The sequence below is a fragment of the Pagrus pagrus genome, assembly GCF_965226575.1.
Source record: "Pagrus pagrus genome assembly, chromosome: 7".
Lineage (NCBI taxonomy): Eukaryota > Metazoa > Chordata > Actinopteri > Spariformes > Sparidae > Pagrus > Pagrus pagrus.
In genome coordinates, this window is record NC_140191.1 from 13,068,452 (window position 1) to 13,093,355 (window position 24,904).

Consider the following 24,904-nt stretch of genomic DNA (forward strand, 5'->3'; position numbering starts at 1 on the left):
TATGTTTGTTATTGTTTTTTTTATAAACTTCGTGCAATACAGTGTTTAAGTTTATCACACATTTAGATAAACCATAATCATTTGTCTAGATATATCTATTCTCAACTACATACTATTCATATTGCCCACATAAATGCTATCTGTGTGCAGTTTTTATCACATTATTCTTTTTCTGAAATGAAATCAAAGAAATGAAAAAACGTAGAGAATCTGGAAGCGTCTGGTTGTTTTGTTTTTAGTTTCTTCATTTTATCACGTAGCGGTGTGTCCATGGTCTCGACCCGCATCTGCAGTCACTCGGGACAGTTTTAATAGAGAGGGTGGGATGGGCGGGGCGGGCGGGCTGTTGGGTTTTTACATGTGTTTACATTCTCATCAACATAAACAGGTCAGAGTTCAGGATCCCGAGTCGGCCGGTCACGGGGGAAGCACAGTGAAAGAATCTTTGGGGAGGTTAAGATGTCGTCTCTGTGGTGAAACTGTTACTGGCGTGATAAAATAAGGGGACGCTGATCCTGTGACCAAATGTGGGAGCGGGGGGGACGGGGACGAATTCAGCGGATGAAACTACCCAACAAGAGTCCAGGGAAGAAAACACTTCAGCCAAACCTGCCCAAAATGCATACTCAGTTTGAACAGTGGTCCCGAAAAAACATATCTATAGACTTTACAAAGAGATGTATGCGTAATTACAATGTACACGTATCTTCTCAAAAGATTTTTCTCCGTAGTGTTTTTTAAACCCTCTCAACCCACATATACATATTGTATTTTTTTGCCACTGAAAATGATGAGTTGCATGTCTCACTTTGGGACTCTTCATAGAAAAAAATGATTAGGTTTTTTGTTTTTCTGCTCAGGTAAGTAACCTTTACCTGAATCTGTACAAATGTATTTATTCTATGTCTTCTTTTTTCTGCTTCCTCCGGTCAGAGGTTTCTGTTAATGCCCAAGAACAAACATCTTCAACACGACTATTAGCTACAAGTACTACTGTTAACACTGATTAGAATGGAAATAAGACTAACAGAGGCCCATAGAAAACTCAGACTCATAATAACAATGAAGTTGGACGGTTGTCGCAGTCACTCACATTATTGTTGCATTTCTTTCAGTATCAATATTGGAAGACAATTTACAGTATTCAAATCTGACTTCATGTTATAAATGAAAATTATATAATATGGGGGTTACAAAAATAATACAGGCCCTCACTCTTCCACATATTGTGCACACTCATGCTTGACACTTTGACACAATTACGCACAGCTCACTGACAGTCCCAGCGGCTCTGCATGGAAGAAATTCACAGTAAAAGTCATCGAGATCTAAAATTAGAGTGAAAACAACATTGAAATCAAAACTCTTCATTCCAAAAACGATAGTGTTCTGCAAACGCGGCTAGCCTGTAATAACGCTAAGAATAATCACAACAACAATTTTACATTAATGATGATCTGGTTAAATTAGCAGTAATATTGCACAAAAAAATATGTGAAACATTTTTCATAATAGCCCAAGGTTAATTGCGTTTGATCATTAACAAAATAAATCATTTCTAGCACATTAAAATATCAAAATAGTTTTATTGTGAAAGTTCATTGTTGTTGTTATTATCGCTCTGTTATTACTCTTCTTCTTTTTGCTCTCAGTGAGATTGAGTAGACTAAATAACAGTGAACATGGAGGGAGAGATTTAACATTTCACCTGTCTGTCTTTCTATTGAGCCAAACAAACACAGAGCTCTTCTCTATCTTCCCTCCTTTATCACTACCTATCCTCCCCTCCCTTCCCTCTCGCCTCCCCTCCTCCCTACACAGGCGTTGTCTTCCTATTCAGGGTGTTAGAGTTGCTCTCCCTGTCTCCCTTCAGCCTGTCCAGAGTCCCCATCCCTCGCTCCCTGTCTACTGTGGACGAGGTGAAGGGTGGAGGGCCGGAGCCCACCGAGTTGGGCATCGGCGCGTTGGAGTTGGAAGAATTGGAAGGGTTGTGTGACTTAAGCGAGGGAAGTGTGCCGCTCATCATCACCCCTCCACCTCCCCCTCCATCCTTTGGGAAGCAGTTGTGGAGCTGGTAAAGCGTGGCCCTGTCCACCGTTCCATACATGGGCGGCAAACCCCCCAGTTTGGGGTCACGGGACAACGTGTAGAGGGAGATGTCGCCTCCAGCCAGGGCCGTGTGGGAGCGAGAGTGGGGGTTCGGTAAAGTGGACACCGAGATGGGGCCCTGGGAGAGCAGCGCAGAGGGGGGCAGGCCGAAGTTCTTGCCCCCACCTCCTACAGGTGAGGGGTCTCGGGAGCGCGAGGGGTCGGTGGAGCGCGACGAGGAGCGGGAGCGGCGGCGGAAGCGGTAGCTGGGCAGGCGGAGCATGGCGTGCGTGGTGCTCTTGAAGATGTCGGTGCGCGAGCGGCAGCGCAGCTCCTTGTTCTTCTCGATGTAGATGTTGACAGCCAGCACCCCCACCATCTCGGCCATGATGAAGGACAGGCCTCCGAAGTAAAAGGACCAACCGTAGGAGTACTGCCACTTCTTATCCTCGTCCTTCTTAGGAGAGATGTCCCCCAGTGCAGCCGAGATGTACACGATCACGCCAATGATGTTACTCAGACCTGAGAGAGCACAGAAGTACGGTATTTACAAAAGAGCTAAATAAACCCAGACAGAGCAACTCACAGTACTAATAAACACATTTGTTTGACATGATGATTTGTGACATTCCCAATAAAGACAACTGACAAGACGAAGGTTGGATATAAAGACTTCTATTAAGCTGACAGAGGAGTCTACACACAGCTGCACACTCCCAAACAAAGCATCAAAACTGTTAGAGCAAGTAATATTCTCCAGACTGTCTCTCACACACACACATGCACATACAATAATCTCGGGTTACCTGCAGCCACAAAGAGGATCCCCGCCCCCAGGATGATGTTCCTTTTGCTCTTATAGAAACGACTAGCAGCGATGCAAACCCCTCCCATCAGCAGCAGGATGGCACTGAGGATCGGGAAGATGTTGGAAGCCCTGACTACCCCTGAGCAGAGGAGAGAATAACAGTCAGCGGCAAAAAACGAGAAAACGAGGAGTATAAATACTGAATGTGTGAAATGACGCCGGACTTCTGAGACAGTATCTTCAGACACAAAAGCACTTTTAGCAGCAGAGCAGGCGTTGGCCAACACGCACTTTAAAAGTAGGAAGATAGCAGAACAAAGCAACTATCGCCTGATACGAATACAGCAACACTCTGCACTTTATGACTTTGCATATTATGTACGTATGAATGAATAACTGCATCGTCGCTTTTAGTTCCTATATTTTATCGACTTGTGTTTATGTTCTCGTCTGTTTTTAAGAGCTGCACTGGGGAGCGTTCCTATCAGCTGAGTTGACATGCCGATAAAGAACAGAAACTGAAATTGTCTTAAAGTTACGATCCTTAAGATTTGTATAATATCAAGCCCCGTCTTTGATACTATTAATGTTTTTTGTCTCTTTAGCAACAGCCTTTCAATGTATTTACATTCTGTAATTACTTCTCTAACTCTAATTAACTACCTAAACCTGAGGGATTCACAGGAAATGATGTATGCATGTAATCTAGTGTTACTGTTTCGAATGTTCTCATTGATACTAGTCTCACTGTCCTGCAGTCAGAACTGAGCCATATACAAACAGAAGTTTTCACATTGAAGGATTCAGCTGGTAAAACATGGTCAAACATTACCGCTGCGCAATTAATCGAAATGTTATTGAAATTGCAATATGGCCGAGTGCAACATCACTCAACGCCATGCGATGTTACGCCTTGTGCATTTATCCCTGTATCCAAAAGTTAATAAGGTTTATTCTGGGCAGCAGTTAATGTAAACTGAAGAAGTGAGTGTATGTTACCCTGTCACGCAGTTGTTACTATGGTTACAGCTTTGCCCTGATTACAGACATGTTCAGTGCAGATGACCATGAAAAGGCATTGTTCTAGGCACATAGATGTTAAATTTAAAAATAATAATATACGCCCACATATATTATATATCTATTAGTGCTGTCACGATACTAACATTTCTAACTTTGATATAACAAAATGAAAAATATGGATAATCGATGCTATGTTTTATCAAACACAACTTTGAGGGCGTAACATTTTTTATTTTTATTGGAAGATAAATATGACAAGGCTTGATTACTGTGTGATTAGCACAACAGGATTTAAGATAACTGTATGTGAGGAGGCGAGCCTACAGTATACAGATACTGCAATAGTTCGTCTCACAACTTGCTGTCAGAGAGGAGAGAGCGAGACAGTACAGCTGGTACAACACTAATATCATCTATCTATACGCACAAACTCATACAGAAAAGAAATTACGTCCAGGCAGAGAACTTGAAAACACTGATGTCACCGAACCCAAACCCGGATGTGAATTCTTAATTTCTGTTGGGTTCTGGTCAGGTATCCATGCTCTATCTAAAAAAATCACATCGACATTTTCACATATTTTTTTTTTTTTGTGAAAATGAAATGAAATGAAATCGTGATTCACAACACATAAAAAATAATCGCCCTACTTTTATTTTGAAGAACTCATGAGAATCAAAATATACCGTCTTTTTTGGCAAAAGCTCATTTCGCTGTGCTCTGCCGTTGTGTGAAAAGTGCCACTGCCGTGCACAGCGTGAACCCAGAATGTGTTTTCATTGTGTGGCTCAACGACTGTCAACTTAAGCATTAAAATGTGCTCGTTCACCACAGGCGTCACCAAATCAACCAAGAATGAAATCTTAAAGGTTACAACTTCAAGAAAACTGGTGGTTTACTCCGAGTCAGTATAGACAGCTACTGAATGACTGAACCCAGGTTTGAACAATGCAAGGACGCAGAATAACGTCGACAAAGAAAATAAAGATGTGAAAGCTGCTCCGTTATAAATATGAACATAAGACTTGAGAGTGAGATAATTAATTACTCAGCTCTAGACACACAATCGAATCAAACTTCCCATGTGGCCTTCGGTGCTTTCAGCAGGTCTGCCAACCATGCACACACACACACACACACACACACACACACACACACACAAGCACACACACATTAGCACTCCTCTCTCATCTAGGACAACTAGGCCACGGGAGAGAAAATGCCACCTAAATGCCAGCAAAATGCCTCTGCAACATTGTAAACAGAACACAAGCTTTTCTTTATGTATGCACAGGCACACATGTAGCATATCACAGAGCGGAGAGATATCACTGCAGGGCACTGGGTACGAACTAGGGCGCCCCATCTTCCCTGATTTTCTGCACACGCTGTCACATGTTCATTTCTCGCAGAGAGAATCTTCTGAGGACGAGCAACAAAAACACAGAGCTCAAAAAGTCACGGGGGGTAATTTTACACTTTCTTTCTCTTATTCATAACCAGGCTCCTCTGTCATTCATCACCCATGCCTAGTAATGTTGTTATTGACTTACGTAGGACGTACTCTGCCCCGTCATGGTCAAAGTCTGCATCCTCTGGGAAGTGGTTGATCTGAGAACACACTCCTCTCTTTACTCCTGGGAGATGAGAGAAGAAACGGGGGGTGACCAGACACAACAAAAGACAGCAGCTCATAACTGACGCTGTAAGAAAAAGAGAGCAGCAAATATCCTCCTGAGAGACAAACTGACTGACACTCGAGCACAGTCATACATTTGTAAGAAAATCTCTCTTTTGTATTCGAGCATATGTGCCGGATGTCAGACCTCAACATACTGATAAGAACACCACAGAGGTTAAATGCAAGTTAGTAACATCACACACATACAGTACACACTAGTGTTCATTTTGACGGCTAGTTGTTATGCCCTTGTTAGTTTTTATCATGTTTAGTCAACCTATTCGTTGGGCGATATGTCATTAATATATCGTGATATGAGACTTTATATCGTCTTGGTTTTGAATATCGTTATAAAATGATATGGCGTGTGTTGTGTCTAGTCTAGCCTCATCCAAAAACTGTGCTTAAAGGGGCTCTGCGGAGCTAGCTACTGTTGCTCTCCGTTAGCGGGGGCCGAGGCGAGGAACCTGAGAACGTGCATGAAGTCACATCGGGAAGTCCAACCCGAGTCCTTCACAGTGAAATCCACAGTCCAGCAGCTTTAAACGACTTCGTTCACAAGCTTGTAAAGGCGGCCGAGAAAGTCTCATTTTTCACGTCACGTTACAATCCGCTCACGTGTGGCCACTAAAAAAAGATTAATACATTTGAATGAATACAAATTTTTAAATGGCGCCCCTTTAAGGATGCAGCTTTGCAGAAAGTGCCTCATTTCGTGGTCCGATGGTATCGATGGACCATGTTCTGATTTGCATATTCATTGTGAACCAGTACTAAGGCCCAACGCTCTCTCTCACACTAATATACGACAATATGAGCTGTACAGACAATAAAACAATTTGACCAAAGAACGTGACAAACTAGCGTTTTGAACAATGGAAACAAGACTCCGAGTCCTGATTCTGCTCATTTTGTGCTGATGGTATCGTCCTGATGTGATGCACGCAGCACAGGAAACAGAACCGCTGCGCTGAAAGAAAAAAGCCTCTCTAACGTTTCATCTTCTCTTTTTTTTTTTTGTTTGAGATTTTGGCGGAGTTTTTATCTTTTGAGCTCGGCGGCCTCGTCTTCTTCGTCAACAAAACTGCATGTTGATATAGTCACAGTTAATGTTTGAAGACGTCTGTTCCTTGTCGGCATCGTCTCGTCTTAGTCACGGAAAATGAGTCATAGTTGAGTTTTTTAGTTGTATTTAGTCATAATTTCCATTAACAAAATTAACACTAGTGCACACACACACACACACACACACACACACACACACACACACACACGAAAAATACATACAAGTATGCAGACACACGGGCAGACAGATAACTACCCGCCGGGGTCCTGCATGTAGACAGACAGACGAACGGAGGGATGCACGCACGATGATGACAGCACACCACTGTTGCTGATGGGTGGATTGTGAGAGAGATGGATGGAGGTGATGGAATGAAGAGACACAGACGGAGGGAGACATGGACAGATGTGGGGTGAGCTGGTCTCTTTTCTCACAGCTCTTTTATTTCCACAGGTTGGTCTGAAAAGAAACAGATGGAGGTACAAAGGGACGGGACGTCAGTTGAGCCACACGGATCAGTGCTGTTATCATCCTCAGACACAGACTCAACAGACTGTTTCAGGTGGCGCTCACACTGTCAGAGCTTTTAGACGTTAGTGTAAGTGTTCCCCTCCAGTTTCTGAAATCACATGTTCGCTGGAGGACTGATCGCTGAATGACTTACTGCTAAAACATCAGCAGCTCGACCAGCGTCTCATTACAGGACACACGGATGTACTTGGTGCCCGTAGTATCTGGCTTTTTCTGCGTTATCGTCACAACTTCATTTGCCGTATCAGTGAGGGGGTACTTCTGCAGTTGCCAGGGGGTGTGTGAATGGTTTTGAGAGGCTCAACTAATAAATAAATAAACAAATAAATAACTAAACAAACAGGCCACAGTAAGCTTTAAATCAGACCTACTCAACTAGCGGCCGCTGGGCCCTTTATCAACCTCATTCTGGCCGTTTGTCTGCTTCTAAGCACAAAAATACTCTTATTTTATCAAAACATTTTAGCCAAAGCTGTTAAGCAGAGGTATTTTTTTCCTACCCTGCTCTTTGACTTCAAATCTGGCCCTTCGAAAATAGTAATTGAATAGGCCTGCTTCAAATCATGAACACCACAGCTTGAGGTTGAGAGTGTGAAAAATGGCTAGCAAGCGAGCACAGAAGTAAATAGTTAAATATGTACGAATTTCAGTTCAAAACAACACAACTAAAATCATCAACAGAATGCGAAGAGATACGAGTTTTGATGTCATGATGTCCATGTGTTGTTACAAATGCTAACCAGCTAGCCCCGGCCCCTCAGAGTCTGAAGCTACCGAGCTAGCGGTGTAAAAAATAAACATTCCCCTCCCAGTCCAACCACATTAACTACACGGCTAACATGGCTACTCCGGTGATATGCTGCCTCCACTCGGTTTGGAGTAGGAATTTAATATGCGGCCAATTCTTACATATTGCACCTTTAAAAGCAACAGTTAAAGGGAAAGTTCACCTCCAAATCAACAAATCTTACATGTGGTGCTAAGTTGCTGAGCTCTGGAGATATCGACTGTAGAGATGTCCGCCTTTTCTAAAATATAATGGAACTGTTGGCTCGACTACTCAAGATCATCATTGGACTTTTGTGTCATTATTTCTGTCTACTGAACTACACCCGCCAAAAGTGTCACCACGCAGAAGGAAGCGTGCATCTGCTCATGGATACAAGGCTAGCTAATTAACCGGTGCATGAGCAGATACATGCTTATTCTGCACAGGTGTAGTTTGGCACATAGAAAATAGTTCCTACATGAAACTGCTCACAACAAGGTCTGTTGATTATCTTGAGTAAATGCTCATGATTTCTGGAAAGAAACGTTGCTGTTGAGTTTTTCAAATGTATTTTTTTGGGAGCTTTGAGCACCACAAGCTAAGTGCCATCTGGTTCCTTTATTTTCAAGCGAAGGCAGACATCTCTGCGGCTGATATCTCCAAAACTGGGCAACTCACACCGAAACAATCTGGAGGGAAAATGTGTATTTTTGATTCGGCGATGGAGAGTCCCTTAAAACAATTCAAACAGTTGGAAACTAGTTGAATAAGCGGCTAAAACTAATTGAAAAGAAGCTAAAAGCGACAGATAAATGGGTGAACTTCTCAAACGAACATCAACATTAAGAGATCAGTTGCATGAAAATGTGTCACAGCAATATCCACTTATATATATCAGTTTAGTGGACATATTGATAACATGCTACCTTGTGTTGATGAAGGTAAAAGGTTGGTAACTTCTTGACTACTTGACAGGTAATTCAGTACATCCTCACCTTCAGTAAACCTGCAGACGAGCTTGAGAGGAGGACAGGACACATCTCTATCCACAGCATAATGTGCCACCCACCCACGGGCATAAATCTTTTAGAGCTAGCATGTCCTGCATTTCGGCTCCAGCTACACCTCACTGCATCACTGCACGGCTACAGAGCATCTATCTTGGCTGAATACTCCACAGACATCAAGGATACTTGACCTCTAAGCCATGCCAAGACACTGTCAGCTTTACTGCACCGCAATGTGAGAGGAAAGGACTGAAGGAGAGGAAGCTACGAGGATGTGAAGAAGAGGAGAAACCAGTGAAAGATTCAATGCAATGTTTGGGGGAGTGAGACGGAGGGATAGCAAGTGGAGAAACTGAAAGAGTGAGGCAATGGAGGGAGTGGGTGGGGGTGCACTGCAGCAGTGCTGCAAGGGCTGGAGCTTATCTCTAATTGGCTGCTTTGCTATCAGGAAGCTTAGAGATGAGGACAAATTAGCTTTGTACAATGACCAAGCCCAGGATGGGCCGGGGATGCTTTATAAGGAGAGCCAAGAGGTTTTCCTGGAGACAGAAGTCTGTATGTGAGCAAAGGCACAGATCGCTAACTCACACCACCCCTTTGGCTGTAGCTGCTTCACTGTTAACTCCATCGCAGCCTTTCCTGTTGAGTGTCAGCCAGGCAGTGTAATGTATAATGGATTAGCAGCTTGTGTTGCAGTGACGAACCGATGATCGAGAGATGGCCACTGCCAGATTCTGTAGCTTCAACCACTTGGAGTGAGAAGTCGTCGTGCGTCAGGGTGACCGAGGGCCTTTTGTTTCATCCCTCGAATTAAATTACTGAGTCAAACGCAATGATTAATGGATTATTTTGAGTGAGGGATACGCTTCAGTGTCGTGTAATTATACTGCAATTATGCAAAATTGTTTTTTTGTCACTACAGCACGGTCTAACAAATACAAATGAAACGTGTATATGCTGATGCTAATAATGATCACAGCGATGCAGAAGAGTCCTACAATCAGTCGAAAGTCTGACACTGCCGAACCATAGTAATAAAAAAACACATGGTGACTGACAGACAATAAAAGCTTCCACACAGCCGAGAGAGACGATGTTAATGAGTTCAGTTCAGTTGCAGCTGATAAGTTAAGTTGGATTCATCACTACCTCCAGTGTTCAGAGCCTTTGGTGTGTATTAAACTGTCAAATCACAGCGGAGGCAAAAAGAATTTGTGATTGCGACAGTCGAAACATTAATGTGTGCTCGGTCTGAATTATTCTGCAGGGAAGAAAAGGAAAATATGACCCATTCCCTGTTACATGACAGGGAAATTAAGACGGGAAAGAACACTTGCAGAAATATTTTGACGTTTTGAGAAACATGCTTATTCATTTTCTTGACAGTAAGAAAAGAGGATTGATAGCACTTTTAGTCTAATACTGTAAATATCAAGCTATAGCTAGCAGCCAGTTAGCTTAGCATAGCAGCCCAAAAACTCCTGCAGCAGTTTTTGACCTTTTCATTCTGCGTCCGTGAAGCTTGGCAGTAGTGTTGTCATCTTTTGTCATGTTATAGCCTTGTATCAATATTTTAACACAAATCTATGTCACAAATGTTATGTCAGTTGATTTTACCCCTGTGAGTTCACACATTTTTCATTTTTACACTTCAGCTTTTGTACTGATTAAAACAAGATATAATGAGAAGTGAGCTTTAAGGCCTTGACACAAAAAACTGACATCAAATAACTAGTATGACTGTCGCCTTGCGTTTTCAGCGTCTCGGCCAGAAACCTGCACTTGAACGCACCGCAAAGACTACAGCCGGCGGCCAACAAGAGTGATTTCACTCACCAACAAGCCGCCACCAATTCTATTTCGGCAAAAGATCCTTCAACAACTAACGCCAAGGATGCTCACAGACCGTCCCGACAATGCACAACAACCGACCACCGGGACCTTTAGAGGTGCGAGCAGGACAGAGCCAGGCTAGCTGTTTCTTCCTGTTATGAGTCTTTATGCTAAGCTAAGCTAACTGGCTGCTGGATTTATGTTCATATTCATGGTAACAATGTTCTTCTCTCACCCTCATCTAGAGAAAATAAGCACATTTCCCAAATTATTGAAGTACTCTTTCAGTCTTCAGTTGACTCTGCTTTTATTTTAAATCCTGAAGGCGAGAAGATCTCATCCGATCAGATTTGGATCTACATTAGATGCTAAAGGGCTAGAAAGTAACCTGAGCTGTGTTGCCACATATCATCTTTCCCTGAACCCTCCTCACTAAAATGAAAAGCCTCGACCAAAGCAAACTTTTCCCAGTGATCCAAATCCCTCCCAAAAACTTCTCCTTTACCTTCCAGGCAGCATATCCTCCACAGTCCAGAGTGGGTGAGCGCCCCAGGATCCTTCTTGTCCTTGTTATGGGGATCATCCTGGGTGACGTTGGCTGTGCTGTTGCAGATGAGGGCACGGGAGTACAGCCAGTAGTCCGTCCCTATTGCCACCGTCATCAGGCCGAAGGCAGCGAATGCCCCCACGGTGGTGAGGAGGATCTGGATCCCCTTCTCACACACCATGCCTGCTGAGAAAAAAAGATAGGAGGTCGACGAAGGGAGGCAGAAGAGGAACAGGACGGACATCAGGAGTACAAACGGGAGGGCGAGCAAACAATTATTCAAGAACAAGAAAGAATGATGTGTTTACAATCACGCACAAAGTGCAGTTTATTGAAGAAGACGGCGAACATTCAGGTGAGATGATGAGGGGCAAGAAGAGGTGAGGGGCGGAGGGGGAGGCAATGAGAGAAGACAAGAGCGAGGACGAGGCTGATGTGGGAGGTGCGTAAGTGGCTGTGTGATGTGTCCTTGGAGGAGAGTTGGATGACTCTGCTGACTCTGCTTAACAAGAAAGGAATTGATGTGAAACACAACAGATCACACCCTCCCCAATCTCTCTGTGCTCCATATTCATGACCCTGACACCGTTCTCCAACTCAGAATCAGCAGGGCTGGAGATGAATACACAAACACACACACGAACAAACACACGACACACATCTAGCGGTGGTCTGTAATGAGTTTCCCTTTCGCACTGATAACACTGACACCGACACAAAGTGTAGAAAAGTCAAAAAGTTCTGAAAAAGTTCTTACCTGACGGCGAGTTTCTATCCTTCGACTCAATTTTGAAATCTTTCTTTTCCTCGTCAGTGAGAAACGTGCTGTCCCCTCAATCCGGACAGCATCCATCGACTGTTTTCACCCGCTCCCCTCGCTCCTTCTTACACTCGTCCTCTCTCTGTTGCCTCTTTCTCTTGCGCTCTCTCTCTTTCTGTCTGTCTTTCTCAGTGGACAGCTGCTGCTGCTGGTGGAGGTTGTGGCTCGGACGGTCGTCCCGCTCTCCGTCCGTCCTCTGTTAGCAGAAAACTTGCATCATGGTCCGTGCTGTCGCTGCGTTTGCACATGAAATAAAGAAAAACAAAGGGGAGTTTTATACTTTTTACCTTATTTATTATGGGTTAGGATTAGATTATTAGACAATGAATTTACAGATGAAAACAAACGGGAATAAAAGAAAAGAGTTTAAATAGTATATGACTTAAAGTACAATCATTTGTAACTAATGATTGTATCATTATCGATTCATTTTGATGATTATTTAGTTTTTTCTTGAGTTTTAGAGCTGAATCAATCAATCAATCAATCAATCAATCAATTAGCTGTTGACAGTAGACAAAACGGCAACTACTTGATAATTGATTAACTGTCCGAGTCATTTTTCAAGCAAAAATACCAACATGATCTTCTTCCAACATTTTGTTTCCTTGTGTAAAAAAACAGGCAATTTAAAGACATTGCTTCTCTCTTTAAGAAATTGTAACTGGCGTTTTTCACCACACTGTGGCATTTTATCAACCTAATGATTAATTGATTGAAGCAATTGTGAGCTGCAGCCCCAGTTAGTCTTGTTTGTTTGCATGTCGGGTTTTTGCATTTGCTTGTTTTGTCTTCTCTACGCAAAAGAAACTGTTCTCATTGGACCACTAGGGACAAAAAGGGCGGGAAATAGTGAATACTGCCACCTTCCACTGCCTTGATGGCCAAGATATTAAAATGTCTTGTTTCACCCAATCTGCAGTCAAAAACCTCAAGATGTTCAATTGAGGAATCAAAACTGGTGGAGTTTTATCTAAAGCAGCAGGCTCATTATCAATTACATTGTCACTTACAATTAAAATTACAATGTTAGCATTGTAATTGTGAGCACGTTAGCATGCTGATGCTAGCATTTAACTCAAAGTGCATCTGTATCTACCAACAGTGTAACAGAGCTGCTTGCATGATCGCTCTGTCTTGTTGGTAGAAAAACAACTTAAAGGATAAGTTCACCCGAAAATGAAAATTCAGTGTTTTCTTCTTTCCCCAATGCAGATGAAAGTCAGGTCAAGTTTCGTAGTTGACAAAACATTTCTGTTGCTTCACAGCAAAACAAGGCTACAGCCATCTCCTAAACAACTAAAGTAGATGATGACTGTTGTAACATTTTAAAATGTAAAAAAAACAACTGAAAGAAAATATAAAATTGCTCCATACAACTCATCCAAGTCTCTGTGAGCCGCACATCGATTTGAAAAGATGTTTGCTGTAGCTGCTAAGCTAATAGCGTTAACTCTCACGCTGTCTGAAGCAGCTGCACGAGCCTTAACCTCGTCTTTTCGTATCAATTAGGGATCTTGGGGCATTCAGCATTTTCCGTTTCCTGTTTTCTACATTTTAAAACAAGTCCCCATCTTCTTCTATAGCTGATGAGGAGAAGGCTGCAGCCTCGTTCTGCTGCGTGCAGAAATGTTTAGTTGACTACGAAACTTCAACCCGACTTTCCGTTGGCACGAGGGTGATTAGACGATGACTGACTTTTCCATTTTTAGATGAACTTTACCTTTAAATTACTGATTCATGCTCGAAAGCACCTGCAGATTAATTTTAGCGTCACTTACAATGAACGAAATAACATTTAAATCCTCCTACGGATGCCGTATTTAAATGTCGCGGCTCTGCACCGATGTTAAAACAGATCAGGAGTAATTATAGAAGTGACAGCGTTACAGGCTAAAAGACTGAATGACTCCAGAGCGGGTTGTGCTGCATCTAGCCTGAATAAGAGGAGCAAGAGGGGGAGGCAGCGAGGACCAACCCGACATTGTTACCATAGCAACATTGAATTCCAAAGTCTGGATCAGCATAGAGCGAGGAGGAGGAGGAGGGGGGCAAGAGATAGAGGGAGGAAGAGGCAGAGAGAGCGAAGCAGAGAGAGGACAGAGATGGGAAAGAAAGAGGCAGAAACGAGGGGGAATATTTCAAATCACTAGCAGGAGTGTTTAGTCTGAAACCAGACACACAGACAGACAGACACACAGACCAGTGCGCTAATGCTCTATCAATAGATTTATGTGTCCACGGCACAGATGCCCCCAGACACACACACACACACACATGCACGTGCGCCTCACAAACACACACACGAGTAAAGACAACAAGGCCATCAGTTACTGAGGAGAGAACGACACAGAGTAAAACCCTCCGTCAGTGTCTTTTGTTGCTGAATTAAGGCAAAAAAAAAAAAAAGAAACGCGAGGATACGATGAAGCAGCACACGTTATTCAACAAACATTATTTAGCAGACATAATGCAGTGCAGTCAAGTCTGTTAATATTTGATGATGCAATATGGCACCGTGATCAAAATAGGTTACATCCTGTTTGCATTGTGAGACCCAAAACAGAGCTGCCTCAGAGACAGAAGGAGAGATGGAAGGAGACGGTGTGTTGTGTTGTGTGTGTGTGCGTGTGTGTGTGTTTTATGTGTGTGCGTGCACGTTTCCTCTCCAGTGCATCTGAGGATGGGTCTAGTCCAATCTTATTGAATCCCAGTAATGTTCCCCTCAGCTCCCCTCAGTTAGACAGTTAGCTTCGTATCTCTGCGTTCAGGCTCCTTATTATGTAAACTGTCAAATGACACCACCACTGTGTGGTTTATTTATACATTGTGGGTTCATATGTGCAAGCAAACAAGTGAATGTGTGTAAGTGTGTGTGTGTGTGTGTGTGTGTGTGTGTGTGTGTGTGTGTGTGTGTGACTGTGTGTGTGTGTGTGTGTGTGTGTATCTGTGTGTACGATGACCTTCCAACCCTATCAACATACTGCCTTTCCCTGAGGAAAATACATGTCCAGAAGGGATTACACTATCTCCAAGGCCTAAAAAACGCAGTATCTAATGCGTGCGTAGATGTGTGTGTACGTGTGTGTGTGTGTGCGGTCTTTGACTCCAGTATTTAATGAATGACCTTAACAATAACCTACTAAGTTATTCCCCGCAGCAAAAACTCCCCTGTGTAGGAGATCATAATTGTCATTTAATTATCTGTAATTTCTATTCTCCGCCAATAATTAAGAAAGAGGGGAACGAGGGGAGTGAGAGCAGGAGAGCGTGAACGAACAAGAGGGCAAGAAAAATGAACAAAAGTGTGTGAGTTTAACTAAATGGGTTAGACTGTAAAGGGACTGTTCATTACTATTATTAATTATTTCTGCCTCCCTTTGCAACATAGTTCATGGTTACATCAAAGAGCCATAATTTGAAAGTAGCTCCAAAAACATAGGGGGCAGCATACCTCTGTATCGCTGTAGCTAGCGTTTTTACATTACATTACCATTAGCGAGTCACTACGTGTGACACCAGACTGGGACTGAGCACAGCCTCCTGAACTGCCAGAGGTCAATTTCAAAACAGGGGATACAGTATGGAGGTGATTTACAGCGGCACTGACCAAAACTAAGGACTTAAAGCAGCGACGATTCAGATGGCGGGCTGAGTGATCCTACCTCGACACTCGACAAGTAACTTAACGTTGTGCTCAAAGTCACAAAATTCAAGCTGTTGCTAATATGGAATAACGTCATCCTCCAATAGGGGTTATAAATGCAGCATGGCTAGTGTTAGCGATCGGAGCAGAGAGGAACGTTTAGCAGAGAAGTTGTCCAGTGGCAGTAAATGTACAGTACAGGTCACAGCTTGACCATGAAAAAGGAAGAAGAACTTCTGTTGGAGTGACAGCTCATACTCGTGCTATTCATATCCCGGCTAATATCAATGCTTTAGCTACTGTTATCCATGCCAGTGATGTTGATCTTGCCAGAAAGGCAGTCTGGTTGCGATGGTAATAGCTACGTATGACTACCAACCGCGCCCCCGTTCTCTGTTTGACCGTTTGACAGGAAGAGATGTTGACTGGAGGGGGGCTTAGTAAGGAGGGTTTTCGTGACATTTTGTAAGTTTATTTTCTTCCCACAAAAAGCTAAGAGAGCTTGTAAAATGTATCGAACATGCCACTCGCAAATAACTCCCAGCTGAAAATACAGAGGCTATCAGCTGGTAAGTATATAGTCAGCATTGGCTGGGACTGAATACAAAAAACTAAATAATCTGGGGGTGTCTAGTTTAAGTTACCAGACCTTTGGAGCCCGCTCCTCATCTCTGCTTGATGCTACATTAGCCGCTACAAGCACAACACCAGTTATTTGGTTCCAGTAGAACTGAATCCACGATGTCAAGAATCGAGTAATATTACTTCTGCTGATCAGCTCATGAATGTGTTGCTTTTTTAGTTGCAAACAAAGGCTACATACCGCCGAGGATGTGGCTCTCTGCCAGCACCCGTCTACGTCAGGCATCAACATAACACCGTGTCAGTACGTCTAGATACGAGCATGCGTCGCAAACATGTCAACACAGTGTGAGAGACGGACTGCCATAAACGCTCAGAAGCGTGGTCGCAAGACAACGTCAAGGCAAAATGCAACGCATGTGGGAAGTTAAATAGCTGTACGTCAGGTTGCACATCAAACATTTAAGGTAGCATGGCGTCAATCCAAACCAATGTTCAGCATTTGATGTGCGGTGGTCTCCTGACCCGAGAGTGTCAACAACTTTTAAACAAGTTCGAAAGCATTTTTTTTGAAAACGTAACGGTCGATTTGGAAACTGTGCTGACTTTAAGAAGGATGATATCTGTGGTTCTGCTGCATTAATACTTTACATCGATTTCTGAATATAACTGTATTTGAATGTTATGAGTGCGATGCTAAATCAGTGCAGTGGGCCTTTCTTTTTTCACAAACAACAGAAGGTTCAGTCCCTCAATAATTTTCATACGGTCCCTAATGGCAACAGATTTGGCAGGAGTGGTGATAACTGTTTGCTTTACATTAGGGTGAATTTTAAAGTAAATGTTTCCTTTTCCCCTGTTCGGAGCTTCCTCCCCCCCTTTACAGTGGTGCTTTAATAGTTTGTTTGCAACACTCGGGACTCTGGGCCGGCCAGAGGCCAATTAGCCGCAGCAGGATGTGCTGCAGCAACAAAGGCCGAGAGCTTAGCTTTGGGAGCTAGCTGCCACAGGGACCATTACGGGACCAGGCCCTCACTTGTCAGAAAACTTCAGATGTAATCAGATCTACCTGCGTGACTCATTCCCAGCATGACAAAACGCCTCGTATAAAATGTAATGAATAAATACAGTGAGCTGTGGCTCCAATAATGCAGCCATAAATCACACGGGAGATTTGAATTCAGTAGCAGCTGCTCCATTAGCTATTCATTGCATAAATCAACTACCAAACTGCTTGTTGAATAAATGATGACATCTGTAATAAGTTTTTCCACACATGTGAAAGGCAGTGGTCCTGTGTGGGCATGTGGGAATATCTTCAGTGTGGATGCAGCGAGTCGCTCCACATGGACTGTTGCATGTCCGGGAGAGGAAATGCAGTTAGTGAGAATGACATAAGCTAATGCTGATTGCTTGACCAGAAGAAGAAGGAAAAAAAAATGCACTAGGCCTACTTATGATGACAGCTCTAAAAATACAAGCAGCGTATTCTATTCTGAGTGCTTGATGGCAGCAGCGAACAGCAAGAAAACATGCCTAAATACTGAGAGCAGTCACTCTGAGCCGAGATGATTTCTCTCCTTAATCGTGAGAAAAAAAATACACACCTGAGCTTATTTCTGAGATCACACAGCTGGCACACACACACACACACGCGCAGGTGCACAGAAAAAAGAGCAACACGCAAACAAACCCTTGGCATGGAAGCACATATGCAGCCTCAAACCCCTCACAACTGTCAAAATGATGACAGTAAAATCATAAAATAGGTCATCTTTAAAAGGCACTTCAAAGCGTAGCTGAATTGCCATTAAGCTCATGTGAGGAGTCCACCAAGATCCTCAGTCTGCATGTGACCAAGACTCTGCCTGTGTGAGCAGAACAGCCTGAGGAGGCAGTGACAGTAACACCTTGGTCTAAGAGGCTCCCAAAATAAAGTGTCTCTGGATGACCTGACGCTCATGAACCCATGAACATATGCTTAAACACATGCGCACGTGCAACCATGCACATGCATAAAGACAACACGATTCACTGAGTAAAGTAATCCCTCTCTCTCTCTCTGGAAGCAGATTTAACCCACGGAGGCCCCTTAAATTTACGCTTTTTCATACAGGAAGAAGTGTCTCATTAGTTTATTATCCTGCCATGAAAGTGCAGCACAGGATAGAGAAATGAACTGGGGAAAGAAGTTATATTTGTAGATATCAAAGCTACTCAGAAAAAGACAGTATCCCTTCATATATAAGAGGTCTTAAATAATAATAAAAAATAAAACCTACATATATTCAATTTACAATGAAACAACAGCAGAAGCTGTAACTGAGAAGCTGGAAGCAACACATGTTTAGCAGCTTTGCTTGACAAATTAATAATACAAACAAATGATTTGTTTTGTGAATTTAATAAATGAATAATATGAATATTTTGACATTTTGGCTCATGCTTGTTGAGAAAACATTAGAATTTCACTGTCACTCTCAGTCTCTCAGTTTCAGCCCGCCAAGCTAAGCTAGCTGCCATCTGGCTCCAGTTTCATATTTCTTGGCCGGACGCGGTGACTTCCTGGAGTCTTGTCTCGTCAAAAAAATATTCCCAGCGTACAGCTCCTTTTAAAAAACGACAATTTGTGGTTCTAACATTTCAGTTCTTGTGTTTTGACCGGTACAGTTCCAGGCAAATGGATTTTATTACCTTCAGGCGATGCTTTAAGCAGTCTTTAAGCTAGGCTAAGCTAATTGTCTCCAGGATTTAGCTCAATGTTTAGCATACTAACACACAACACTAACACGGTGTTGATGATCTCATCTAAAGCTCAGCAAGAAAGCTTGTTTTCAATTTTAGTGTCACGATTTGATTCTTGATTTTTGATGCTGCTGTCAAACCGAGACCAATGTTTTTTTGTTTGTTTTGGTAAAGATCAACAGATCATTGTTTTTATGCCGTGACAACTGTCTTTTCCATTTTCACACTCCTCTTTAAAAAGACAGGCTACACAGCATCAAGTGTGATGCAACCACCATGTTGTTTTGGGACTATACCACGACCATATGGCCAATTTAAATAATTTATTTTAAACTTAACGACAATATTTCACCAGTCAATTGGGAACAAATTGTTGAACACAACAACAAAAATAAGAGTCACTAGATGGCAGACGGATACTTTACAACAGCTTGAGTTTCCTCGCCTGCACTGTGTGTGTGTGTGTGTGTGTGTGTGTGTGTGTGTGTGTGTGTGGCAGCACACAAGTTGCTGCTAGTGTTTTTGTTTTTCCTCGGACACGTGCGAGTATGTGTGCAAGTAGGTGAGGTTGGAGAGAAAAATAATACTGAGAGAATCCCTCTTATGATTTCAATAACTGAAACCAGGTTTTGGATGCAGGATTTAAACGTGACACCGTCTCGTGGTCTCATTTAGTTAACAGGTGAGTCGTTCATGCTGTCCACCAACAGGTCATGTCTTCACCTGAGTCTGATTGTTGGTTGGTTTGTCAGCAGTATTACACAAAAACTATCGAACAGATTTCCGTGAATCTTTCAGGAATCTTTCTTCACCATTGCATCTCGACATTTTCATACATTTTTCCAGGAGTGATGCATTAATCTTGACGAGAAAAATCAGCCGTATTTAAGTGGCTGGTGCCGATTTGATGCTGAGCCACATAAATACAATTCAGATGTAGCTGATTTAAATATGTTCTATGTGATACTATACTCGACTTTTCCTTAGTTTCCAGTCTTTATGCTAGGCTAAGCTACTCGTCTCCAGGCTTTAGCTTGATATTTAGCATACTAACATGAGAGTGGTGTTGGTGTTCTCCTCTAAAGCTCAGCAGGAAAGCTTATTTCCTAAAATGATCAACTATTTCTTAAACTCAAGGTCCACTTAAGAGCTTTTTCTCTGGCTTTCGACTCGAGGTGTCACGATTCTCCAAATCCACGATTCAATTTTTCAACATTTCTATAAATTTTTCCTATTATTAATTTGTTTCCTTATATTTAGGTGGCTGGTATCTATGAGTGAGTGTGATCTGATGCAGATACAAATAAAAAATGCAGATGTAGCAGATTTAAATATGACCTATTTGATACTGGATTTGGCTTGATTGAATTAAAGGGGACTGTTGGGCCTAGGCGGAGGTATGCGCTCTACTGAGAGCCATTCTAGTTAATTTATTTGGCTGATGAACTACATTTTTTTGACACGACTGAGACTCACACACACCTACAGACTGTATGGATGATGTAATGAGAGGTTAGGTCACAGGTCCCATATTGTGTACCTCCAGTCCATTGAGCACGCTCGCCTGTCAGACATGCTAACGCTGTGTCTGCTGTATGTTTACGCTGCGTGCCTCTGCACAGACGGGTCGCCTACAATATATCACTGACACGATATGGTTCAATCACCGGCTCTTACAGACCGCGCTCTCGGCTGCGCTTGCTTGAGCGAAAGCACTTAAAAACACCAAAGCTGGAGGTTAATTGATGCATGGGTCACAGCCATTGAGACAGGAGTCAATTAGAAAAGCTTTGGATAAAAGCTACGCTCACTGGGATTATAAGCAACGTTGTGTACTGAATCAGCAAATACAGGAAGTCTGCGTTTGATTTTCTCTCCTTTAGATGCGATTATAGGTTCAGATTGACTTCACCGACGATAAATACGCAGGAGTCGTTGGAGCACAGATCAGAAGTTACACAGCTATGAGACTGAATGATGGTGTCTTGATAATTAGTCCAGTTATGGGACCTTGATATCATATTTAAATTAAGACATCTGTGCCTGTTCCTCTCACAGAATGGTGTGTTTCCTCCCGAGGCCCCGTCTGAAGAGAGGAGGGAACACTGTGAAGCCTTGCTGGAGACCATCAGCAAAATTGCAGCAAAGGCATTGATCCTCTGAACAATAGCTACATGACAGATGTGATGATCATTGCAGAACTGCTTCTCCTCGGAGAGAGGAGCACAGAGCGAGAGGCAGATGAATGGACCTGACCAGCCTACCAGCCATGAAACAAGAGTGAAACAGCGAAGCGAAACGAGCAGAAACGCTCAGAAGTTACAGACTTTCTTTCCGATTGCTCTCGACTGCCAGCGTATTAGACGATTATGATTTGGCCGGCATTAAAAACACAACCCCTGCCTGTGTGGGCTACGCACCAGTATTGACTGCAATGAGTCACCTTACAGCGTAAACAGCAGATCTCAGAGCCAGCTGAGGAGTTTTGAAAGTAATCCAATATCCACAGAGACGACCATCAAGGCCACGCACACATCACACACACAGTGCAAACGGCGTTCGGCACGTGGGAGGCGGAGGGGCTGAGTGGGCGTGACCAACAGACGGCGGGGTCAGCCACACCTCGCTGACAGATTCGCTGATCGCTGATGGAGAGTTGAGCTTTATGATGCAAAGACGAGGCGCTTTCTCGCCACAGGTTTGACACAACGCTGCACATTTCTCAGCTGTCCGTGTCCTTTAAAGGGAAAGTTCACCATAAGTGAAAATTCAGTCGTTATCTACTCACCCTCACGCCGAATGGAAAGTGCGGTGAAGTTTCGTACTAACTGAAGCTACTGGAGAAAAAACATAAAATGGCTCCTTGTATGGTGTAATCCAAGTCTCCGGAAGCTGCAGGACGGTGTCCGCGCTAACGCTTTTAGCTTAGCAGCTACAATGAAGGTTTCGGCTCAATCAATTTCAGATCTCGGGGCGTCCTGAGATTTGGATCACGACGGACGAGCTGTACGGAGCCATTTTATGTGTCTTTTGAGGTCGTTTCTCCTCGTCCCCGTCTACTACAGTTGTTTAGGAGAATGCTGCGACGCTGTTTTGCTGTGAAGCTCCAGAAATGTTTTGCGGGCTACGAAAACTTCACCTGCCTTCCCATCGATGTGGTGAGCAGGTAATGAGTGAAGTTTCATTTTTGGGTGAACGTATCCTTTAAGGTGCAACAATGTGTAAGCTTTAAACATAAACTAGCCATGATCCTGCAGTTACATTGCAAACTGACTCACGTGGACTCAACATGTTGTTGGATGCGTCTCTGGCAGGTCACTCATCAACAAACAGGCCGATCTGCTCACTAATCACCTTTAATTCTAACGAGATAAACGAAAAAACACTGTTTAACACCCCATAAACAACCAAATGTAAACGAAGTTCAACTTCAGAAGCAAGTCCCCGTGAAACTGCCGACATCAAGCGAGAGCAAAACATTTTGGATCTGCATCAGAGGAGCAGGTGCTGATGGACACTTCCTCCTCCTGAGGAGACGCAGCACCTTGAATCAAAAGCTCAGCTCAGAGGGGAAAAGCTTGTGCTTCAAAGTCATCAGCAGCAAGTGACCACACTTGGTTATTCTACATCAGACGATGATCATCTCTCACAGTTGCACCTGTCACGGGCTGCAGCCCCAGGAGAGACAGGTATAACTCACTACCTTGCTCTCTGGCAGCGCAGGGTAACTCCTGAATGCTGCAGTGCACGCTCGTCTCCAATTCAAGACGTCTCCCCTCCACCTTTCAGCCCAGATGTGATCCGAGCTGTGATGAAGAAGAAAAAAAAAAAAATGAATGATTGATGGGCTGCCAGATGTTTGGTGCCCTTTTACCTTTCGGGATGTGTCAGAAGGAGCACACGGAGCACACGGAGCACAGGTCGGCCACTGAGACAGTGTGCATAAGAAAACGAATCTCACGAGGCGTCAGATAACATGATGTGGCCCGGGTCCAGCGTGAAGACGTTGGCCCTGCACCGCGAGGAGTCCAGCTGCAGGAGCTCACCGAGAGCGTGCACAGCTCAAGTATAGTGATGCGGACTGCGGTGCATTCATTAATAGAGTAAGCTACACACATCACCCCGCTGCCTGCATAGGCTGCACGGTGGAAAATGGACGCCTAGCGAGCATCAAGCGGCCGGTGGAGAGAAAACTCAGTGGACTGGGACACAAATCACACGCTAATTCACAGAAATCACCCCCGATTGTGGGATCAGCGGCCGATCAGTCGTGCACATACGACAGATATTTTAGTCCCAACACCTGCGGTGCGGACGCAGGGAGAGCTTCAAACGGGCTATTATAAGGCTTTCATTTGCATAATAGACGTTGCAGTCGCTAATTATAGGCCCGCGGAAATAGGTGGGAAAAATGATCATTCAAGCATTTAATCGCAGAAGGAGGCAGAGGTGTGAGGATTATTATCGTCATTATTTTGTGTAAATCCCGCGGTCTGCACTGTCAGGAGTGGGCTAAGTTGCAGGCAACGTGAAACAAATCAATGTGGCGGGTAAATGACACCGGATGAGCGCTGATCCATCTGGAAACAAACAGTGACACAGTGTGATTACAATGATTTCTGTTTTCTTTTTTTCTTTTTTTCTTTTTTAGAGAAAGAAAGGCTCGGAGAGGTCTTACCTGCAGGCTTTCTGATTTCAGAGAATCGCAGCGCGTCGCACTCCCAGAGAGGAGGAGATGGAGGGGGGAGAAAAAAAAAAAGAGGAAGACAGGGGGGTGGACGGTGGATGGGCTGAATAACGGGTCGACCGAGGCGCAAAATAAATAAATAGACAGAAAAAAGGAGGATGATTAGAGTTGATGATGAAGAAGAAGAAGGAGGAGGAGGAGATGATGAAGAAGAAGAGCGAGGCTTAAATCCTGGTTATTTAAAAAAAAAAAATGAAATCAGCCAGTGATGGGAGCATGCATAGAAAGAAAAGGCTAATACAAAACACGTCACTGAACACGGATTTGTCTACAGAGGATGTGGCCGCTGCTTGTGTGTACTCGGGGAGAATGCGTCTCCCCCTCCCCTCCGGTTTGGACGAGCGCTCCTGCCCGCCTGCCTGCTCGCCTGCCTGCTCGCCTGCCTGCCTGCCTGTCTGCTCCGCCTGCTCCGCCTGCTCCTCTATCCTCCTCTATTTCTCCCACACTGAGCCAGACGCAAGCAACTTGTCGCATCCCACCAAAAAAAAAAAACTCCTCAATGATGGGAATGACGACGGATAATGTCAGAATCGACACCAGATGAGATCTACCACAGCTCCGACTTCATCCCCCCTCCTCTTCCTCCCTCCCTCCCTCCCTCTCTTTCATATTGAGGGAATTGGTCTGGATGTGCTTATTGGAGCGTGTGCTGCGCGCGGGGATGTGCGTTTGTAAGTAGCTTATTAGCCATGACCAGGTTATGTATATATATGTGTGTGTGTGTGTGTGTGTGTGAGAGAGAGAGAGAGATAAGTGTGTTACTGATGTCGATATATACATTTTTTTTTTTTTTTTTTTGCGAGTGACTCGATGGAGCGCCAGCGGGACACTTTTCCTCTGTGGTGGTGATGATGATGATGATGATGATGAGGGCCGCGCTGGTAGTTCTGGGAAATGCAGCCCTGCAGAGAGAGAGAGAGAGAGAGAGAGTCAAATATCTACAGGTCAATATTTATGTGTTCATATAGACAGAAACCCAGCACAGGCTGTGTAATAACTGTGATAATTGA

The 24,904-nt window shown here is 43.7% G+C and overlaps 1 protein-coding gene across 4 annotated transcripts; it reads right to left on the reverse strand.

The window, feature by feature from the left end:
- Positions 1 to 24,382, reverse strand: cacng8b (calcium channel, voltage-dependent, gamma subunit 8b). Of its 4 annotated transcripts, none has more exons than XM_084356266.1 (6): positions 23,826 to 24,382; positions 12,112 to 12,408; positions 11,313 to 11,537; positions 5,474 to 5,557; positions 2,895 to 3,035; positions 1 to 2,610 (listed from the first exon to the last, which is right to left on the reverse strand). In XM_084356266.1, exons 3-6 carry the CDS (start codon positions 11,533 to 11,535, stop codon positions 1,814 to 1,816), a joined length of 1,245 nt encoding a protein of 414 aa, XP_084212392.1. In that variant the 5' UTR covers positions 11,536 to 11,537; positions 12,112 to 12,408; positions 23,826 to 24,382; the 3' UTR covers positions 1 to 1,813. The 4 variants fall into 4 exon arrangements, with proteins under 4 accessions (XP_084212392.1, XP_084212391.1, XP_084212394.1 ...); XM_084356265.1 differs by having other exon boundaries at positions 11,313 to 11,540; XM_084356268.1 differs by lacking the exon at positions 23,826 to 24,382 and adding an exon at positions 23,022 to 23,129 and having other exon boundaries at positions 11,313 to 11,540.
- Positions 24,383 to 24,904: the final 522 nt, after the last annotated feature.

Excerpts from the sequence above, each read along its gene's own strand:
- cacng8b (XM_084356266.1), bottom strand. The coding sequence starts at position 11,535 with ATGGTGTGTGAGAAGGGGATCCAGATCCTCCTCACCACCGTGGGGGCA. Across the intron at positions 5,558-11,312 it reads GAGGATATGCTGCCTGGAAG|GAGTAAAGAGAGGAGTGTGT; the intron begins GTAAAGGAGAAG and ends CTCATCTCCCAG. Across the intron at positions 2,611-2,894 it reads GATCCTCTTTGTGGCTGCAG|GTCTGAGTAACATCATTGGC; the intron begins GTAACCCGAGAT and ends GTGCTCTCTCAG.